Source organism: Zea mays, chromosome 7, assembly GCF_902167145.1.
Source record: "Zea mays cultivar B73 chromosome 7, Zm-B73-REFERENCE-NAM-5.0, whole genome shotgun sequence".
NCBI lineage: Eukaryota > Viridiplantae > Streptophyta > Magnoliopsida > Poales > Poaceae > Zea > Zea mays.
Window position 1 is genome coordinate 160,190,858 of NC_050102.1, and position 16,849 is coordinate 160,207,706.

General features: G+C 51.2%; 1 protein-coding gene across 8 annotated transcripts; it reads right to left on the reverse strand.

Moving 5' to 3' along the window:
• Window positions 1–2,108: 2,108 nt before the first annotated feature.
• LOC103633205 (phosphatidylinositol N-acetylglucosaminyltransferase subunit A) lies at window positions 2,109–7,305 on the reverse strand. 8 transcript variants are annotated; one of them, XR_004851564.1, is made up of 10 exons: window positions 7,020–7,274; window positions 5,605–5,739; window positions 5,073–5,311; window positions 4,739–4,980; window positions 4,308–4,462; window positions 3,757–3,836; window positions 3,543–3,659; window positions 3,289–3,392; window positions 2,924–3,014; window positions 2,109–2,839 (listed from the first exon to the last, which is right to left on the reverse strand). XR_004851564.1 is itself a non-coding variant. In XM_008654903.4 (10 exons), the coding sequence occupies exons 3-10, from the start codon at window positions 5,229–5,231 to the stop codon at window positions 2,753–2,755; spliced, it is 945 nt and encodes a 314-aa protein (XP_008653125.1). In that variant the 5' UTR covers window positions 5,232–5,311; window positions 5,605–5,739; window positions 7,020–7,256; the 3' UTR covers window positions 2,109–2,752. The 8 variants fall into 8 exon arrangements, 5 of the variants coding, with proteins under 5 accessions (XP_008653125.1, XP_008653122.1, XP_008653121.1 ...); XM_008654903.4 differs by having other exon boundaries at window positions 3,757–3,847; window positions 5,174–5,311; window positions 7,020–7,256; XM_008654900.3 differs by having other exon boundaries at window positions 3,757–3,847; window positions 4,739–4,993; window positions 5,174–5,311; window positions 7,020–7,253.
• Window positions 7,306–16,849: the final 9,544 nt, after the last annotated feature.

Consider the following 16,849-nt stretch of genomic DNA (forward strand, 5'->3'; position numbering starts at 1 on the left):
GCGCCACCGAACAGTGTCCGGTGCGCCGCCACGTCATCCTGTCGTTAGGGCTTGGAGCTGGTCGACCGTTGGAGGCTTTGTCCTCTTGTGGCACCGGACAGTCCGGTGCGTCACTGGACAGTCCGGTGCCCCTCTGATTTCTGCTCTGACATTCTGAATTCCACTGTTCACTTTGCAGAGTCGATCGTTGCACGCAGATAACCGTTGCTCCGCTGGCACACCGGACAGTCCGGTGAATTATAGCGGAGGTGCGCCTGAGAAACCCGAAGGTGAAGAGTTTGAGCTGGTTCACCCTGGTGCACCGGACACTGTCCGGTGGTGCACCGGACTGTCCGGTGCGCCAGACCAGGGCACACTTCGGTTTCCTTTTTGCTCCTTTCTTTTGAAGCCTAACTTGTTCTTTTTGATTGGTTTGTGTTGAACCTTTGGCACCTGTAGAACATATACTCTAGAGCAAACTAGTTAGTCCAATTATTTGTGTTGGGCATTCAACCACCAAAATCATTTAGGAAAAGGTTTAAAGTCTATTTCCCTTTCAGTCACAATAATAAATAAAACCCAAAAATAGTTGCAGTCAACAAATCTAACATTAGCTCAAAAACATGAAAATGATTGTGAATCATATAAATCTAACATCAGCTCGGGAAACATGAAATCGATTGTTAATTGTACGATTCAAAGTACAAAGTAGCAGTGCCTCTTTGTTGAATGTTGTGGCCTTGGCACTCGGCAAAGAAGCAACCTTTGCCGAGTGACTCCTAGTGCACTCGGCAAAGGAACTGACAAAGGGGCCTGCTGGCGATCTCTTTGTCGAGCGCTAGCACGATGAGCACTAGGCAAAGAGGGAAACTCTTTGCCGAGTGTCACCTAATACGCTCGGTAAAGAGATACTCTTTGCAGAGTGTCAGTACAGTGAACACTCGGCAAAGGCTCCGTCGCCGTTACCAGTCGCCGTGACGGCGCCTTTTCTTTGACGAGTATCTTTTGACACTCGGCAAAGTGCCCGATAAAAAGTACTCGGCAATGTAACCGTTGCCGATGTACAGTTCGCCGAGCTTTCTTTGCCGAGTGTCACACTCGGCAAAACCTTCGCCGGGTGTTTTCTAGGCTTTGCCAAGTGCTTCAGACACTCGGCAAAGAAGCTGTTTCCGGTAGTGAATATATGTGTTCCATATATGGTCTAGATTCATCATTATCCATTTGAATATAGATATAAAAATCAAGACCTACTATAACTAATATTTTGGGACTGAGGCAGTAATTCTTATCCGTAATGTCAAGAGCCGCAAAATAAAGCTTGGCAACATTCCACGTAATAAAATACAATATGTAGAATAACATAGTATAAATATTTACACGATAGTATATTATAAACAACAAGAGAATCAGAATGGTATGTTACTATACAAAATGATCGATATAATGATGCATAACATGTTTCTTATTACATAGATGACAATAGTCTTTAAAAACAGTACTGATAATATGTTATAGAATAACTACTAAATTGGTAGAGGAAAATGCAGAGAACAAAAATGAGAGAACCGAAAAGAGATTTATTCATTTGAGGAAGTGGAGTCAACAAACATAGATCGATATAGGAAATTATACTAGGAGAATTACAACATTGATGTCAAAGGGATTATAACTTTGGTAGTATAGAAAATATGGACATCTGTACTAATACTAACCAATAATTCATAAAAAGTATTTCAAAGAAATTTTAATCGATACCAAATACACTTTCTTTCTGTTTTTTTTTATTCTGGTGACAAATATTCAAGAACTGAGATAGTACACCAAGTAGCCAAGCAGCCATTAGTAAATCGATAATCTTTTGTAAAAAGTATTTCAAAGAAATTTTAATAGATACTAAGTACTACTTCCGTTCTTAAATATTTATCGCTACACTAGTTTATTTTTGAACTAAAACATGATAAATAAATAAAAATAGAGAGATCGAGTACCAATTAGGCAGGCAGTCTTTAGTAAATCGATAACCTTTTGTAAATATTCGGAACTGTTAAGATGTCTGAACCAACATGAATCCATTAATTTAGCCCTGAGGTAGCTACAGGAAGAGACGGAGAAGTCAGAGTTCATTATGATAGGTAGATAAACTCCGATATATCCAAAAGAATATAAGGGTATTTCATAGACAAAGCTTGTGTACTTGTTTTTGAGGATTTGACGAACTTATCAAACAATTCAAAAAAGTATCATCGACTGGATCCATGCAGATTGGACGATTGGTCTCACGTCGCTGGTTGGAATTGGCCTTATTACATCACAAACACAGCAGGAATTGGTGCTCCGACATGATACAAGACATCAAACATAGTAGGAATTTGTGTGTCAACATGCCAATCAAGACTTCTAGTTGCTAAATCACTGCAATATGGTGGCAAGAGAGTACCAACTTTCCAGCAGATAATTGGTTTTGATGACGTGCCTAAAACGCAGGCCATCCACTCACTACGCATTACGCAGAAGAAGAAAAAGAAGCTGGCAATGACAGAGACTCGGACCATATCTTTAACCAGCATGACAAGAAATCCTACAAATCAAGGCGTTCCACTCTCTTTCAGCTGCGACTACGGAGACAGGAAGCTTCAAGAGAAAATGCTGTGCGGGGGCCATATCATAAAGGCATACACTGGCATGTGGATCAGAACGAATGCTGACAAGCAGAAGATACCATGACTGCCACCTCAAGTCCCCAACAGTTTCAAAACTGACAAAGGTTTAAGTTTCACTTCTCTTGAGCCTCATCATTCCTTGAACCTAAATGAGCATGTAGTGGGCCTATATCTGGGACTTCTTCAATACCTACAGCAGGCTGAGGGCAAAAAACTCGTGTAAGGATTCCATGGAATCTAAAAACAGGTAAACGGAGAGAGAATGCATGGATATACACATATACCTGTAGAAATTCTAAAAGGCGCCATAGTAGGTAATTGATGATCATAACTAGGCAAAACAGTTTTCCAGCCCAAGATCCACAAGTAAGATACCTACAAGTAAGATACAATATTAGAGGCACCAAAATAGCAAATGTATTTCAGTTTTGATGACAGTTAAAATGTGAAGATATGGATCACAAATGGACTAAGACCTAAAATTATTTGACACAGATAAAATAACATGTAAATATATTTAGCATGACAACAGGAGAGGATGATGGAATAAGCCAGTCAATGGTAGCCATAAAAACATATATATATTGTTTCATTGACAAAATCTATTTGAAGAAACAAGATGAGTCGTCAAAATCTTGTGTTTACTAACCGGGGAAGGCGATCTAGTAAATTTGTTGTTGGAGATTCCATTGCACGATCATAAACAATCTCAGTTCTTTTGGCAACATCGTCCCAACTATAAAGTTCTTTCATCTAAGATCCAAAACAGAAGAAGCTGAATCAATACCAAGGACCTTGCACATGAAACTCCAACTAAATAGAAGCTAATGCAAAATAAGCACAATAGAAATGGTACAATGCAGAGTTCAAATAAGTTGAGGAATGTTGAGAGTTCAGGCTCACCCGAAGATGCATAATCTGGGGGTCTATTCCAGGTAGCATGTCGATGGCTTTCTTGACAGCTCTTACCATATCTCCAGGAGCTGGTTCTGCAAGTACTATCATGTCATCTGGAAGAACCTGAAAAGAGAAATGATAAATTGCATGAAACTGGAAAATCAGCTAACCAAGGTAGGGATTTTCTGCAAAGGAGAAACTGAAGATCATAACCACATACCTCAGGGACACCACCGACTCTAGTGCTCACTGTCAACAGTCCACAGCTAGCTGCTTCTAGAATGGCTATGCAAAATGCCTCTGTGAGTGAACTAAAAATAACAAAGGTTACATTTCAGTGTTACTTACAGTATGTATACATAAAATGGTCAAACCCTTTGCATGTCACAGAGATTAAATTTCCTATCATCAAGTTTCTCTACAGCATTATGGTATATGATTGGCAATGAGGGTAAGTAATGCAAGATGAGCAAAAAATTACCATCCTTCAGTTAACTCATGATCCATCTCAATATATTTAGAATTCAGAAAAAAAAACTCCCCATTACTTCCATGAATAAACTTGTGTATTAAATCATATTCCTAGTTTGTGTTTTAGGACAACATATTCAAGAGCACTTCAATCAAGAACATAAAAGTTCTATTGCTAACGCAGAAAATGCATCCCAAATTCAAATGGATCAAGATCGATGTCCATCAAGAAGATGAACACACTAGAAAGTAGAAACAAGATTTTCAACATGAAATGACAAAAATGTAGGAAGAATTTACCTGTTCAAAAATATATGTCCAGATATCAGAACCGATCGCACCTGAGCATGAGGTACAGCTCCTAACATCTCAACTCTATCCTGAAGGGAGAACTTCTCCCTCATTTCTTCAAGGCGCACACGTTTTGGACCATCACCACCAACAATAAAGTGAACCTGGCAAGTCCATGGAGTCGTGAATCGGCAACACACAACCAACTAACTAAATCCAAAACAATACATACAGCAAGAAAATAATGGTGCAAGATAACTTCATGAAAACAGCCAAAACTCTACTGTCCAATAAAAATGTACTGTCATAGACTTTGTTCCAATTAAAACATTTTGTGATCAAGTTTGTTATATGCTGCATAACAAAGGTTTTCCCTTAGTGTGTACATACATAATTCACCTGGGTTATTTGACTTAAATTGTGATGTAGCTCAAGCTCACCTTTGGAAATAGCCGACACACTTCTGGAATGACTTCAACAAGAAGGTCGGCGCCTTTTCGGTATACTAACCTACTGACCACAACAATAACTATTTCATCACAGTTTAAGCGCTTGGGAGAGGGAGTAAACATTGCAGTGTCAACTGCATTAGGAACCATGAAAACCTTCTCTGGAGATATCCCAGACCTCAAGACAGTGTTCTCTTTGCTTGTATGTGAGACACATATTGCCTGATCAATATCTGCAAGAGTAAACTGCAGAACCTTATTCATGTGAATGCTTCCAGCATCAGCAAAACCATAAAGTGAGTGATCTGTGAAGACAACTTTGTACCCCATTGTCCTAGCATGCATTAATGCTTCATGACACAGTGTTGAAAAAGCTTGATGTCCATGCACGACAGAAATCTTCTCTCGAATAATAATTGTCCTTACAATTGGAAACGTCAAGGATAGTGTAGGAAGTGTATTCTGCATCAGGAATGGCCTCCATGGTACATAATAGACCTTTAAACCATTTGTGACATATCGTACTCCAGATCTGTTTCCATATGCATGTGTCATGACAACAACCTAGGGAAAACACATTAATTTTGTTCAAAACAATGCTCAAAATCTGGCAGCTCACAGTTAATGATCTACTATGCATGCCCATGTTGTCCAGTCCGATAGCATCTCAGTATACATGCAAGATCCTAAAAGTCTAGTATAACACAGATAAGGGTAAAGAATCTGATGAAATTAGCAGATTGGAGATAAAAATAATAATCATTAGTTTATTGGATGAATATTTGTTAAGAGCATCTAACATCCTAAAAAATCAGTAAGCAAACAGAAAGCTATATAGTTTATGAGGAAAATAGGACCTTATGGCCAAGCTTAAGTAGACATTGTGACAGGTAGTAGATATGGCTTTCCACCCCACCAAAGTTTGGAAAGAAAAAGTCGGACACCATCAAAATCCTGTGCTTTGTGCCTTGCCCATCCATTACGTTAGATAACTGAAAATCCAAAACAAAAAAAAAAAGAAACTAAGCATAGCATGATGCAAGACTGCTGGTTTTAAAAAGGGGAAAAGACACTGAGCAAAGCAACATAATGCACCACATATTAAACCTACATCAGTAAAATGGCCTAATAACTTACAATGCCAACAACAATATGAAAGAGACTACAAGTAGGCATTACCTCATGATGAGGATTCAATCATAAAAAGACCAAACAAGAATTGCTCATAAGGCTAAAGCCATTTTTCATTCACCCAGCTACCAAAGTCCTCTATTTATATCTTTTGTTTTGCTAGCAATGTGTTTAGTTTCATTCAAACCTGAGGAAACGAAAAGGAGGTCTACCCCACCAGTTTTAGCAACCTCAAATAAAATGCATTTGCTAACACGAATGTCATGTGGTGTTACTTGCTAAAAGGAAATCTCAGAGTTAGTTCACTTCTTGATCAAGCTGCTAGTTTCCAATAAACTGGACATAGCTTTACCCATAACTCAAGGTAACCTGTTTGAGAACATGGCTTTTATTGCACTAGCTAGCAGTGGCAGAGGACTCGTTATGGCGTAGTGTGGCGTGCGCCATACCTAAACTTTTAAAATCGTTATATATTTGCTTATAGCAACTGAGGGATTGTGGTGTGGTGTTAAGGACTTGGACCTCGAATGTGTGGGTCGTGTGTTTGACTCCTGGAGCCTTCGGCATTGCCTATTTTTTCTACCTATATTCAGCCATACCTAACTTTTTTTGTGTCCTCCACCACTGTTGACGACTTTGCTAAACTATGTGTTCTATCTATATTCAGCCATACCTAACTTTTTTTGTGTCCTCCGCCATTGCTAGCTAGCATACCATAGTTGAATTCGAGTGACTTTCATTCTCTTTCTTGTTTTTTGTCTGATTTCTTCTATGTGATTCAACAATTATTTTGTGGAAATTTGCTTCATGCCTTTGCAGTGCCCACCGATTCATACATTCTGGTTATCGTTTATGCTACCCCTTTTATGATGCAGTGTAGTGCAAACAGTGAACATGTAGAGCATCCCCAACAGAGTGAGAACACCACCATCCATAATAAATAAGATAAAACTACCATTCGGGGGTTTGGGGGCTCCAATAGAACCCCAATCCCATATCAAGGCGAAGGGGTTTCTTTTCACGACCCCCAAAACCAGCCGCCCACCCCAACGAAAGGGAAACCCTCCTCCAATCCGCAAGTAAACGGGCGTCAGAGGCCTCTCTTGGATAGAGAAGATAGAGAGGAAGGCCGAGCGCTCACCGGATTCGACGAGTAGGTCGGCACATGCAGCTACCAGATCGAGCATCCGCCGGCGCAAATCGACACCAGCAAACTCAGCGTCGGAAGGCGACAAGGAGCGGATGGTTGGGTTGGGGTGTGGGGGCGAGGGGCGCTGTGCGGGTAGAGTGGAGGAGGGGCGCGGCGCCGGTGCTCATTGACGATTCGAGGACGAGGGCACCACTGGCCGCGTGCCTCGACTTGGCGTTGGCGCACGGGACGGCGGGGCCACGACCACGACCACGAGGAGAAAGCTGACGGCTGACGTGGCGCACGTGCGGGATGGATTTAAATAGCCTATTGTATAGATGTCCAAATAGGCCCGAGCACGGCTAGACCCGGCACGGATTAGCTAGCGGGTCATATCGTGCCGGCCCACGAGCCCCAAGCGAGGCCCAAACACAGCTCGCTAGGTTAATAATCGTGCCGGGCCGGTCCACGGCCCGACGGGCCTAACAGGCACATAACAATATATGGCGTTTAAATGATAAAAATATCCTAAAAGTATGTACCTGGTTGATGAGTCACTGGACTTGAGATGACCTGATAAGATTGATGAGATTGAACTGGTTGACACAGACTACGATTTGGAACTCTAGTTTCTCCTGGTCTGCTATGAAGAAAAAATCCAAATCAGTAGATAACGTATATTATATAGCGAAATTAGTATATCATACGCAGGAGCAGGAAGCCAACAGAGAGCATCCCCCTTTTTGATGTATATGTCATCTGGAAAATAGGAGTGATAAAGAAGCAGGGGAGAGAATTGAATAAAATTTGGCAGTTAAGGTACATACATATATTATTATATAGCGAAATTAGTATGCTGCTCTTCTTTGCTGTTCAGGGTGACTCGATGAAGCTACAGGCTATATGTACTCTTGGGATGTTAGTCTTCTATAAGTTGCTTTCCTCTAAAAGCGACCGCTTGCAGCCATCTTTGTTAGAAGGGACGCAGACAGTGAACAGCTTTGTAGATGGTCCCACGGATTGTGAAGTTTTTTTTTTCACAACCTGGATTGGAGTCTGTATCAATCATGAAGATCAATACACACTTTTGTTCATTACAATGACATCTTTCATGACTTCGAACCTGGTGTATCAAAGTCATTAATTCTTCTTGTACAACTATGTAGATTAACTCTTGTTTTCTTAGATATGTATTTGTTTTGTCAGATATGATAGGCACATGCAGTTTTGGTGATGAACATGACCTATCAAAAAATTACTTTAAATTATACATAGTCATTTTCTTGATTTTTTTGTTTAATGATCTAAGGTCCTATAACCAGAAGATGTCATATTTATGCATCCTTGTGTTGTAGATTCCCTATCATAATGGATGGTGACTAGAAGAGATAATTTACATGACTGATATAAGAATCAAAATTTAGTGTTAACGTTGTAAAACTTATAGTTACCATATAGAGAACTTATAGTTAGCAGATAAAAGGGTTTCATTCAGAACTGATGATAATATGTTTCATGCAAAATGTTCTCTTAATGTTTGAATGCACACTTATGGAGGAACTCTTAGCTGAAGCTATCTCAAGCATAATAGGTATTTATTTGTATGAAACTATACATAGTCTTCAAAACCAGAAAGTCATTTTTAACTGTCGGGGACCATAATTAGGGGTACCCTCAAGACGCCTAATTCTCAGCTGGTAACCCCCATCAGCATAAAGCTGCAGAGGCCTGATGGGTGCGATTAAGTCAGGGATCAGTCCATACGAGCGACTCGATCACGCCTCGCCCGAGCCTAGCCTCGGACAAGGGCAGCTGACCCCGAGGGATTTCCGTCTCGCCCGAGGCCCCCCTTTTAACGGCGGACACATCTCCGGCTCGCCCGAGGCTTTGCCTTCGCTAAGAAGCAACCCTGACTAAATCGTCGCGCCGACCGACCGAGTCGCAGGAGCATTTAACGCAAAGGTAGCCTGACACCTTTATCCTGACGCGCGCCCCCCGGCAGAGCCGAAGTGACCGCCGTCACTTCGCCGCTCCACTGACCGGTCTGACAGAAGGACAGTGCCGCCTGCGCCACTCCGACTGCAGTGCCACTTGACAGAGTGAGACTGACAGGCAGTCAGGCCCTGCCAAAGGCGCCATAGGAAACTCCGCTCCGCCCGACCCAGGGCTCGGACTCGGGCTAAGCCCCGGAAGACGGCGAACTCCGCTCCGCCCGACCCAGGGCTCGGACTCGGGCTAAGCCCCGGAAGACGACGAACTCCGCTCCGCCCAACCCAGGGCTCGGACTCGGGCTAAGCCCCGGAAGACGGCGAACTCCGCTCCGTCCGACCCAGGGCTCGGACTCGGGCTCAGCCCCAGAAGACGACGAACTCCGCTTCGCCCGACCCCAGGGCTCGGACTCCGCCCTGGCCTCTGCCGAACAACCTCCGCCTCGCCCGACCCAGGGGCTCGGGCTCGGCCTCGGCCATGGAAGACAGACTCGACCTCGGCTTCGGAGGAGCCTCCACGTCGCCCGACCTAGGGCACAGGCCAGCCACGTCAACAGGGAGCGCCATCATCACCCTACCCCGAGCCGACTCGGGCCGCAGAGAACAAGACCGGTGTCCCATCTGGCTAGCTCCGCCAGATAGGCAATGATGGCGCCCAGCTAGCCCTATGACGACGGCGGCTCTCGGCTCCCTTACGGAAGCAGGGGGACGTCAGCAAGGACTCGACCGCTCCGACAGTTGTCCCTCCGCCAGGCTCCGTTGCTCCTCCGACAGCCACGACATCACACCAGCAGGGTGCCAAGATCTCTCCGGCTGCCACATTGGCATGTACTTAGGGCGCTAGCTCTCCCCCCGCTAGACACGTAGCACTCTGCTACACCCCCATTGTACACCTGGATCCTCTCCTTACGCCTATAAAAGGAAGGACCAGGGCCTTCTTAGAGAAGGTTGGCCGCGCGGGGACGAGGACGGGACAGGCGCTCTCCTGGGGCCGCTCGCTTCCCTCACCCGCGTGGACGCTTGTAACCCCCTACTGCAAGCGCACCCGACCTGGGCGCGGGACGAACACGAAGGCCGCAGGATTTTCACCTCTCTCACGCCCGTCTCCGGCCACCTCGCTTTCCCCCCTTCGCGCTCGCCCACGCGCTCGACCCATCTGGGCTGGGGCACGCGGCACACTCACTCGTCGGCTTAGGGACCCCCCGGTCTCGAAACGCCGACAGTTGGCGCGCCAGGTAGGGGCCTGCTGCGTGCTGATGAACAGCTTCCCGTCAAGCTCCAGATGGGCAGTCTCCAGCAACCTCTCCGGCCCGGGACGGTGCTCCGTTTCGGGAGTCTTGAGTTCATGTCCTTCGACGGCAGCTACGACATGATACTCCTTCCACCGCCGCGCGACAACGACAATGGCGGCCGACAACCCGCCCGCCGGCGGCGGAATCGACGACATCTTCCCCGCGTGGTGGAAGAACGACATTCGAGCTCGCCCCGTCCTCTCCCCCGCCAACGGAGGAGGAGGCGGGGCAACCAAGGCCAAGCGGGAGGCCGCGCTTCATCGGCTGTCGAGTGAATCGACGTCCCCAGCGCCCCAATGGGGGGCGCGTCAGGCGTCAACCTCGCATTTGAGATGAAGGCGAGCGCCGTCCCCCCCACGACACACCAATCCCGAGCAAGTGGACGACGCCAGCGCGCTCGCGGAGAGCTTGCAGGACGTCGCCCTCGTACCTGAGACGACGGTGCAATCAGTCCCCGACGTGACTATGACGCTCCTCATCGACCAAAAGGTACCGACCAATCCCCATCCTACGTCATTTCGACTCGGCCTCAACCCGCCTAGCGACCTTGCTTTGGCGGGCGCTCTCGTTGAGGCGAGTGCAACCCCTCTGGGGTTTCGTATGCGGTCGCCTTGGGACCGATTGACGGACGTCTCGACCTACGGGCCCTCTGGGTCCGAGGAAGATGACGACCCCAGCATCTGTTGGGATTTCTCTGGATTTGGCAACCCCAGTGCCATGCGGGACTTTATGACCGCATGTGACTACTGCCTCTCCGACTGTTCCGACGGTAGCCGCAGCCTTGACGACGAGGACTGCGGCCCAAGCCGCGAATGTTCCCACGTCGAGCTAGGGGATCCCTCCGAAGGCAACCATCTCGGCATGCCGGAGGACGGTGATCTCCCTAGGCCGGCGCCTCGCGCTGACATCCCGCGGGAGCTAGCTGTGGTCCCCGTTCCGGCGGGGGGTCACGACCCACAGCTCGAGCAAGTCCGCGGGGCGCAGGCCAGGCTCGACGAGGGAGCAAGAGCGCTTGAGTCGATCCGCCGGGACGTCGGGCAGGTATGGGCAGGCCAACCCCCGGACGGAGAAATACGTCACCTGCCCCAGGGTTTCCAGCACCGCGTCGCCAACGACGTCAGGGTCAGACCGCCACCCGTATCCAGCGGGGTCGGTCAGAACCTGGCAGCCGCAGCGATGCTCCTCCGCGCGATGCCGGAGCCATCAACCATTAAGGGTCGGCGAATCCAGGGAGAGCTCAAGAATCTCCTGGAAGGCGCTGCGGTCCAGCGGGCCGAGAGCTCTGCCTCCCGAAGGCAGGGATACCCCTCGGAACTTCATGTCGCGACTTCCCGATTCATGCGGGAAGCCTCGGTCTACTCCGGACGCACGCGCAACACCGCGCCTGCGGCCCCGGGCCACCTCGGCAACGAGCACCATCGTCGCGACCGTCGGGCCCACCTCGATGAAAGGGTGCACCGAGGCTACCACCCCAGGCGTGGGGGACGCTACGACAGCGGGGAGGATCGGAGTCCCTCGCCCGAACCACCCGGTCCGCAGGCCTTCAGTCGGGCCATCCGACGGGCGCCGTTCCCGACCCGGTTCCGACCCCCGACTACTATCACAAAGTACTCGGGGGAAACAAGACCGGAACTGTGGCTCGCAGACTACCGCCTGACCTGCCAACTGGGTGGAACGGACGACGACAACCTCATCATCCGCAACCTCCCCCTGTTCCTCTCCGACACTGCTCGCGCCTGGTTGGAGCACCTGCCTCCGGGGCAGATCTCCAACTGGGATGACTTGGTCCAAGCCTTCGCCGGCAATTTCCAGGGCACGTACGTGCGCCCCGGGAATTCCTGGGACCTCCGAAGCTGCCGACAACAGCCGGGAGAGTCACTCCGGGACTACATCCGGCGATTCTCGAAGCAGCGCACCGAGCTGCCCAACATCACCGACTCGGATGTCATCGGCGCGTTCCTTGCCGGCACCACCTGCCGTGACCTGGTGAGTAAGTTGGGTCGCAAGACCCCCACCAGGGCGAGCGAGCTGATGGACATCGCCACCAAGTTCGCCTCTGGCCAGGAGGCGGTCGAGGCTATCTTCCGAAAGGACAAGCAGCCCCAGGGCCGCCCATCGGAAGAGGCTCCCGAGGCGTCTACTCCGCGCGGCACCAAGAGGAAAGGCAAGAAGAAGTCGCAAGCGAAACGCGACGCCGCCGACGCGGACCTTGTCGCCGCCGCCGAGTACAAGAACCCTCGGAAGCCCCCCGGAGGTGCAAACCTCTTCGACAAGATGCTCAAGGAGCCGTGCCCCTATCATCAGGGGCCCGTCAAGCACACCCTCGAGGAGTGCGTCATGCTTCGGCGCCACTTCCACAGGGCTGGGCCGCCCACAGAGGGTGGCAGGGCCCACGACGACGACAAGAAGGAAGATCACCAAGCAGCAGAGTTCCCCGAGGTCCGCGACTGCTTCATGATCTACGGGGGGCATGTGGCGAATGCCTTGGCTCGGCATCGCAAGCAAGAGCGCCGGGAGGTCTGCTCGGTGAAGGTGGCGGCGCCAGTCTACCTAGACTGGTCCGACAAGCCCATCACCTTCGACCAAGCCGACCACCCCGACCACGTGCCGAGCCCGGGGAAATACCCGCTCGTCGTCGACCCCATCATCGGCGACGTCAGGCTCACCAAGGTCCTGATGGACGGGGGCAGCTGCCTCAACATCATCTACGCCGAGACCCTCAGGCTCCTGCGCGTCGATCTGTCCTCCGTCCGAGCAGGCGCTGCACCCTTCCACGGGATCATTCCTGGGAAGCGCGTCCAGCCCCTCGGACGACTCGACCTTCCCGTCTGCTTCGGAACGCCCTCCAACTTCCGAAGGGAGACTTTGACGTTCGAGGTGGTCGGGTTCCGAGGAACCTACCACGCGGTACTGGGGAGGCCATGCTACGCGAAGTTCATGGTCGTCCCCAACTACACCTACCTAAAGCTCAAGATGTCGGGCCCCAACGGGGTCATCACCGTCGGCCCCACGTACAAACACGCGTTCGAATGCGACGTGGAGTGCGTGGAGTACGCCGAGGCCCTCGCCGGGTCCGAGGCCCTCATCGCCGACCTGGAGAACCTCTCCAAAGAGGTGCCAGACGTGAAGCGTCATGCCGGCAACTTCGAGCCAGCGGAGACGGTTAAGGCCGTCCCTCTCGACCCCAGTGGCGACACCTCCAAGCAGATCCGGATCGGTTCTGGGCTCGACCCCAAATAGGAAGCAGTGCTCGTCGACTTTCTCCGCGCAAACGCCGACGTCTTTGCGTGGAGTCCCTCGGACATGCCCGGCATACCGAGGGATGTCGCCGAGCACTCGCTGGATATTCGGGCCGGAGCCCGACCCGTCAGGCAGCCTCTGCGCCGATTCGACGAGGAGAAGCGCAGAGTGATAGGCGAGGAGATCCACAAGCTAATGGCAGCAGGGTTCATCAAAGAGGTATTCCATCCCGAATGGCTTGCCAACCCTGTGCTTTGGAGGAAGAAAGGGGGAAATGGCGGATGTGTGTAGACTACACTGATCTCAACAAAGCATGTCCGAAGGTTCCCTACCCTCTACCTCGCATCGATCAAATCGTGGATTCCACTGCTGGGTGCGAAACCCTGTCCTTCCTCGATGCCTACTCAGGGTATCACCAAATCCGGATGAAAGAGTCCGACCAGCTCGCGACTTCTTTCATCACGCCCTTCGGCATGTACTGCTATGTCACCATGCCGTTCGGTTTGAGGAATGCGGGCGCGACGTACCAGCGGTGCATGAACCATGTGTTCGGCGAACACATCGGTCGCACAGTCGAGGCCTACGTCGACGACATCGTAGTCAAGACAAGGAAGGCTTCCGACCTCCTCTCCGACCTTGAAGTGACATTCCGATGTCTCAAGGCGAAAGGCGTCAAGCTCAATCCCGAGAAGTGTGTCTTCGGGGTACCCCGGGGCATGCTCTTGGGGTTCATCGTCTCCGAGCGAGGCATCGAAGCCAACCCGGAGAAGATCGCAGCTATCACCAGCATGGGGCCCATCAAGGACTTAAAAGGCGTACAGAGGGTCACGGGATGTCTCGCGGCCCTGAGCCGCTTCATCTCACGCCTCGGCGAAAGAGGTCTGCCTCTGTACCGCCTCTTAAGGAAGGCCGAGTGTTTCGCTTGGACCCCTGAGGCCGAGGAAGCTCTTGGGAACCTGAAGGCGCTCCTTACAAAGGCGCCTATCTTGGTGCCCCTAGCTGATGGAGAAGCCCTCTTGGTCTACGTCGCCGCGACCACTCAGGTGGTTAACGCCGCGATTGTGGTCGAGAGGCAAGAAGAGGGGCATGCATTGCCCGTTCAGAGGTCAGTCTACTTCGTCAGCGAGGTACTGTCCGAAACCAAGATCCGCTACCCACAAGTTCAGAAGCTGCTGTATGCAGTGATCCTGACGAGGCGGAAGTTACGACACTACTTCGAGTCTCATCCGGTAACTGTGGTGTCATCCTTCCCCCTGGGGGAGATCATCCAGTGCCGTGAGGCCCCGGGCAGGATCGCAAAGTGGGCGGTGGAAATCATGGGCGAGACAATCTCGTTCGCCCCTCGGAAGGCCATCAAGTCCCAGGTGTTGGCGGACTTCGTAGCCGAATGGGTCGACACTCAGCTGCCGACGGCTCCGATCCAACCGGAGCTCTGGACCATGTTTTTCGATGGGTCGCTGATGAAGACGGGAGCCGACGCGGGCCTGCTCTTCATCTCGCCCCTCGGGAAACACCTACGCTACGTGCTACGCCTCCATTTCCCGGCGTCCAACAATGTGGCTGAATACGAGGCTCTGGTCAACGGGTTGCGGATCGCCATCGAGCTAGGGGTCGGACGCCTCGACGCCCGCGGTGACTCCCAGCTCGTCATCGACCAAGTCATGAAGAACTCCCACTGTCGCGACCCGAAGATGGAGGCCTACTGCGATGAGGTTCGGCGCCTGGAAGACAAGTTCTACGGGCTCGAGCTTAACCACATCGCTCGCCGCTACAACGAGACTGCGGACGAGCTGGCAAAAATAGCCTCGGGGCGAACGACGGTTCCCCCGGACGTCTTCTCCCAGGATCTGCATCAGCCCTCCGTCAAGATCGACGACACGCCCGAGCCCGAGGCACCCTCGGCTCAGCCCGAGGCCCCCTCGGCTCAGCCCGAGGCGCCCTCGGTTCGGCCCGAGGTACCCTCGGCCCCCGAGGGCGAGGCACTGCACGTCGAGGAGGAGCAGAGAAGGGGCCACGCCTGATCGAAATTGGCAGGCCCCGTACCTGCAATATCTCCGCCAAGGAGAGCTACCCCCCGACCAAGCCGAGGCTCGGCGGGTAGCGCGACGCGCCAAGTCGTTCGTCTTGCTGGGCGATGAGCAGGAGCTTTACCACCGCAGCCCCTCGGGCATCCTCCAGCGATGCATCTCCATCGCCGAAGGTCAGGAACTCCTGCGAGAAATACACTCGGGGGCTTGTGGCCATCATGCAGCGCCTCGAGCCCTTGTCGGGAATGCTTTCCGGCAAGGCTTCTACTGGCCAACGGCGGTGGCTGACGCCACTAGAATTGTCCGCACCTGCGAAGGGTGCCAATTCTATGCGAAGCAGACCCACCTGCCCGCTCAGGCTCTACAGGCGATACCCATCACCTGGCCCTTTGTTGTGTGGGGTCTGGACCTCGTCGGTCCCTTGCAGAAGGCGCCCGGGGGCTACACGCACCTGCTGGTCGCCATCGACAAATTCTCCAAGTGGATCGAGGTCCGACCCCTGAACAGCATCAGATCCGAGCAGGCGGTGGCGTTCTTCACCAACATCATCCATCGCTTCGGGGTCCCAAACTCCATCATCACCGACAACGGTACCCAGTTCACCGGCAAAAAATTCTTGGATTTTTGCGAGGATCACCACATCCGGGTGGACTGGGCCGCCGTGGCTCATCCCATGTCGAATGGGCAAGTGGAGCGTGCCAATGGCATGATTCTACAAGGGCTCAAGCCCCAGATTTACAACGACCTCAACAAGTTCGGCAAGCGATGGATGAAGGAACTCTCCTCGGTGGTCTGGAGCCTGAGGACAACGCCGAGTCGAGCCACGGGTTTCACGCCGTTCTTCCTGGTCTACGGGGCCGAGGCCATCTTGCCCACTGACCTGGAATACGGCTCCCCAAGGATGAGGGCCTACAACGATCAAAGCAACCAAGCTAGCCGAGAAGACTCGCTGGACCAGCTGGAAGAGGCTCGGGACAAGGCCTTACTACACTCGGCGCGGTACCAGCAGTCCCTGCGACGCTACCACGCCCGAGGGGTCCGGCCCCGAGACCTCCAGGTGGGCGACCTGGTGCTTCGGCTGCGGCAAGACGCCCGGGGGAGGCACAAGCTCATGCCCCCCTGGGAGGGGCCATTCGTCATCGCCAAAGTTCTGAAGCCCAGAACGTACAAGCTGGCCAACAGTCAAGGCGAGGTCTACGGCAACGCTTGGAACATCAAACAGCTACGTCGCTTCTACCCTTAAGATGTTTTCAAGTTGTTCATATACCTCGCACCCACGCAAAGTTTAGTCATCA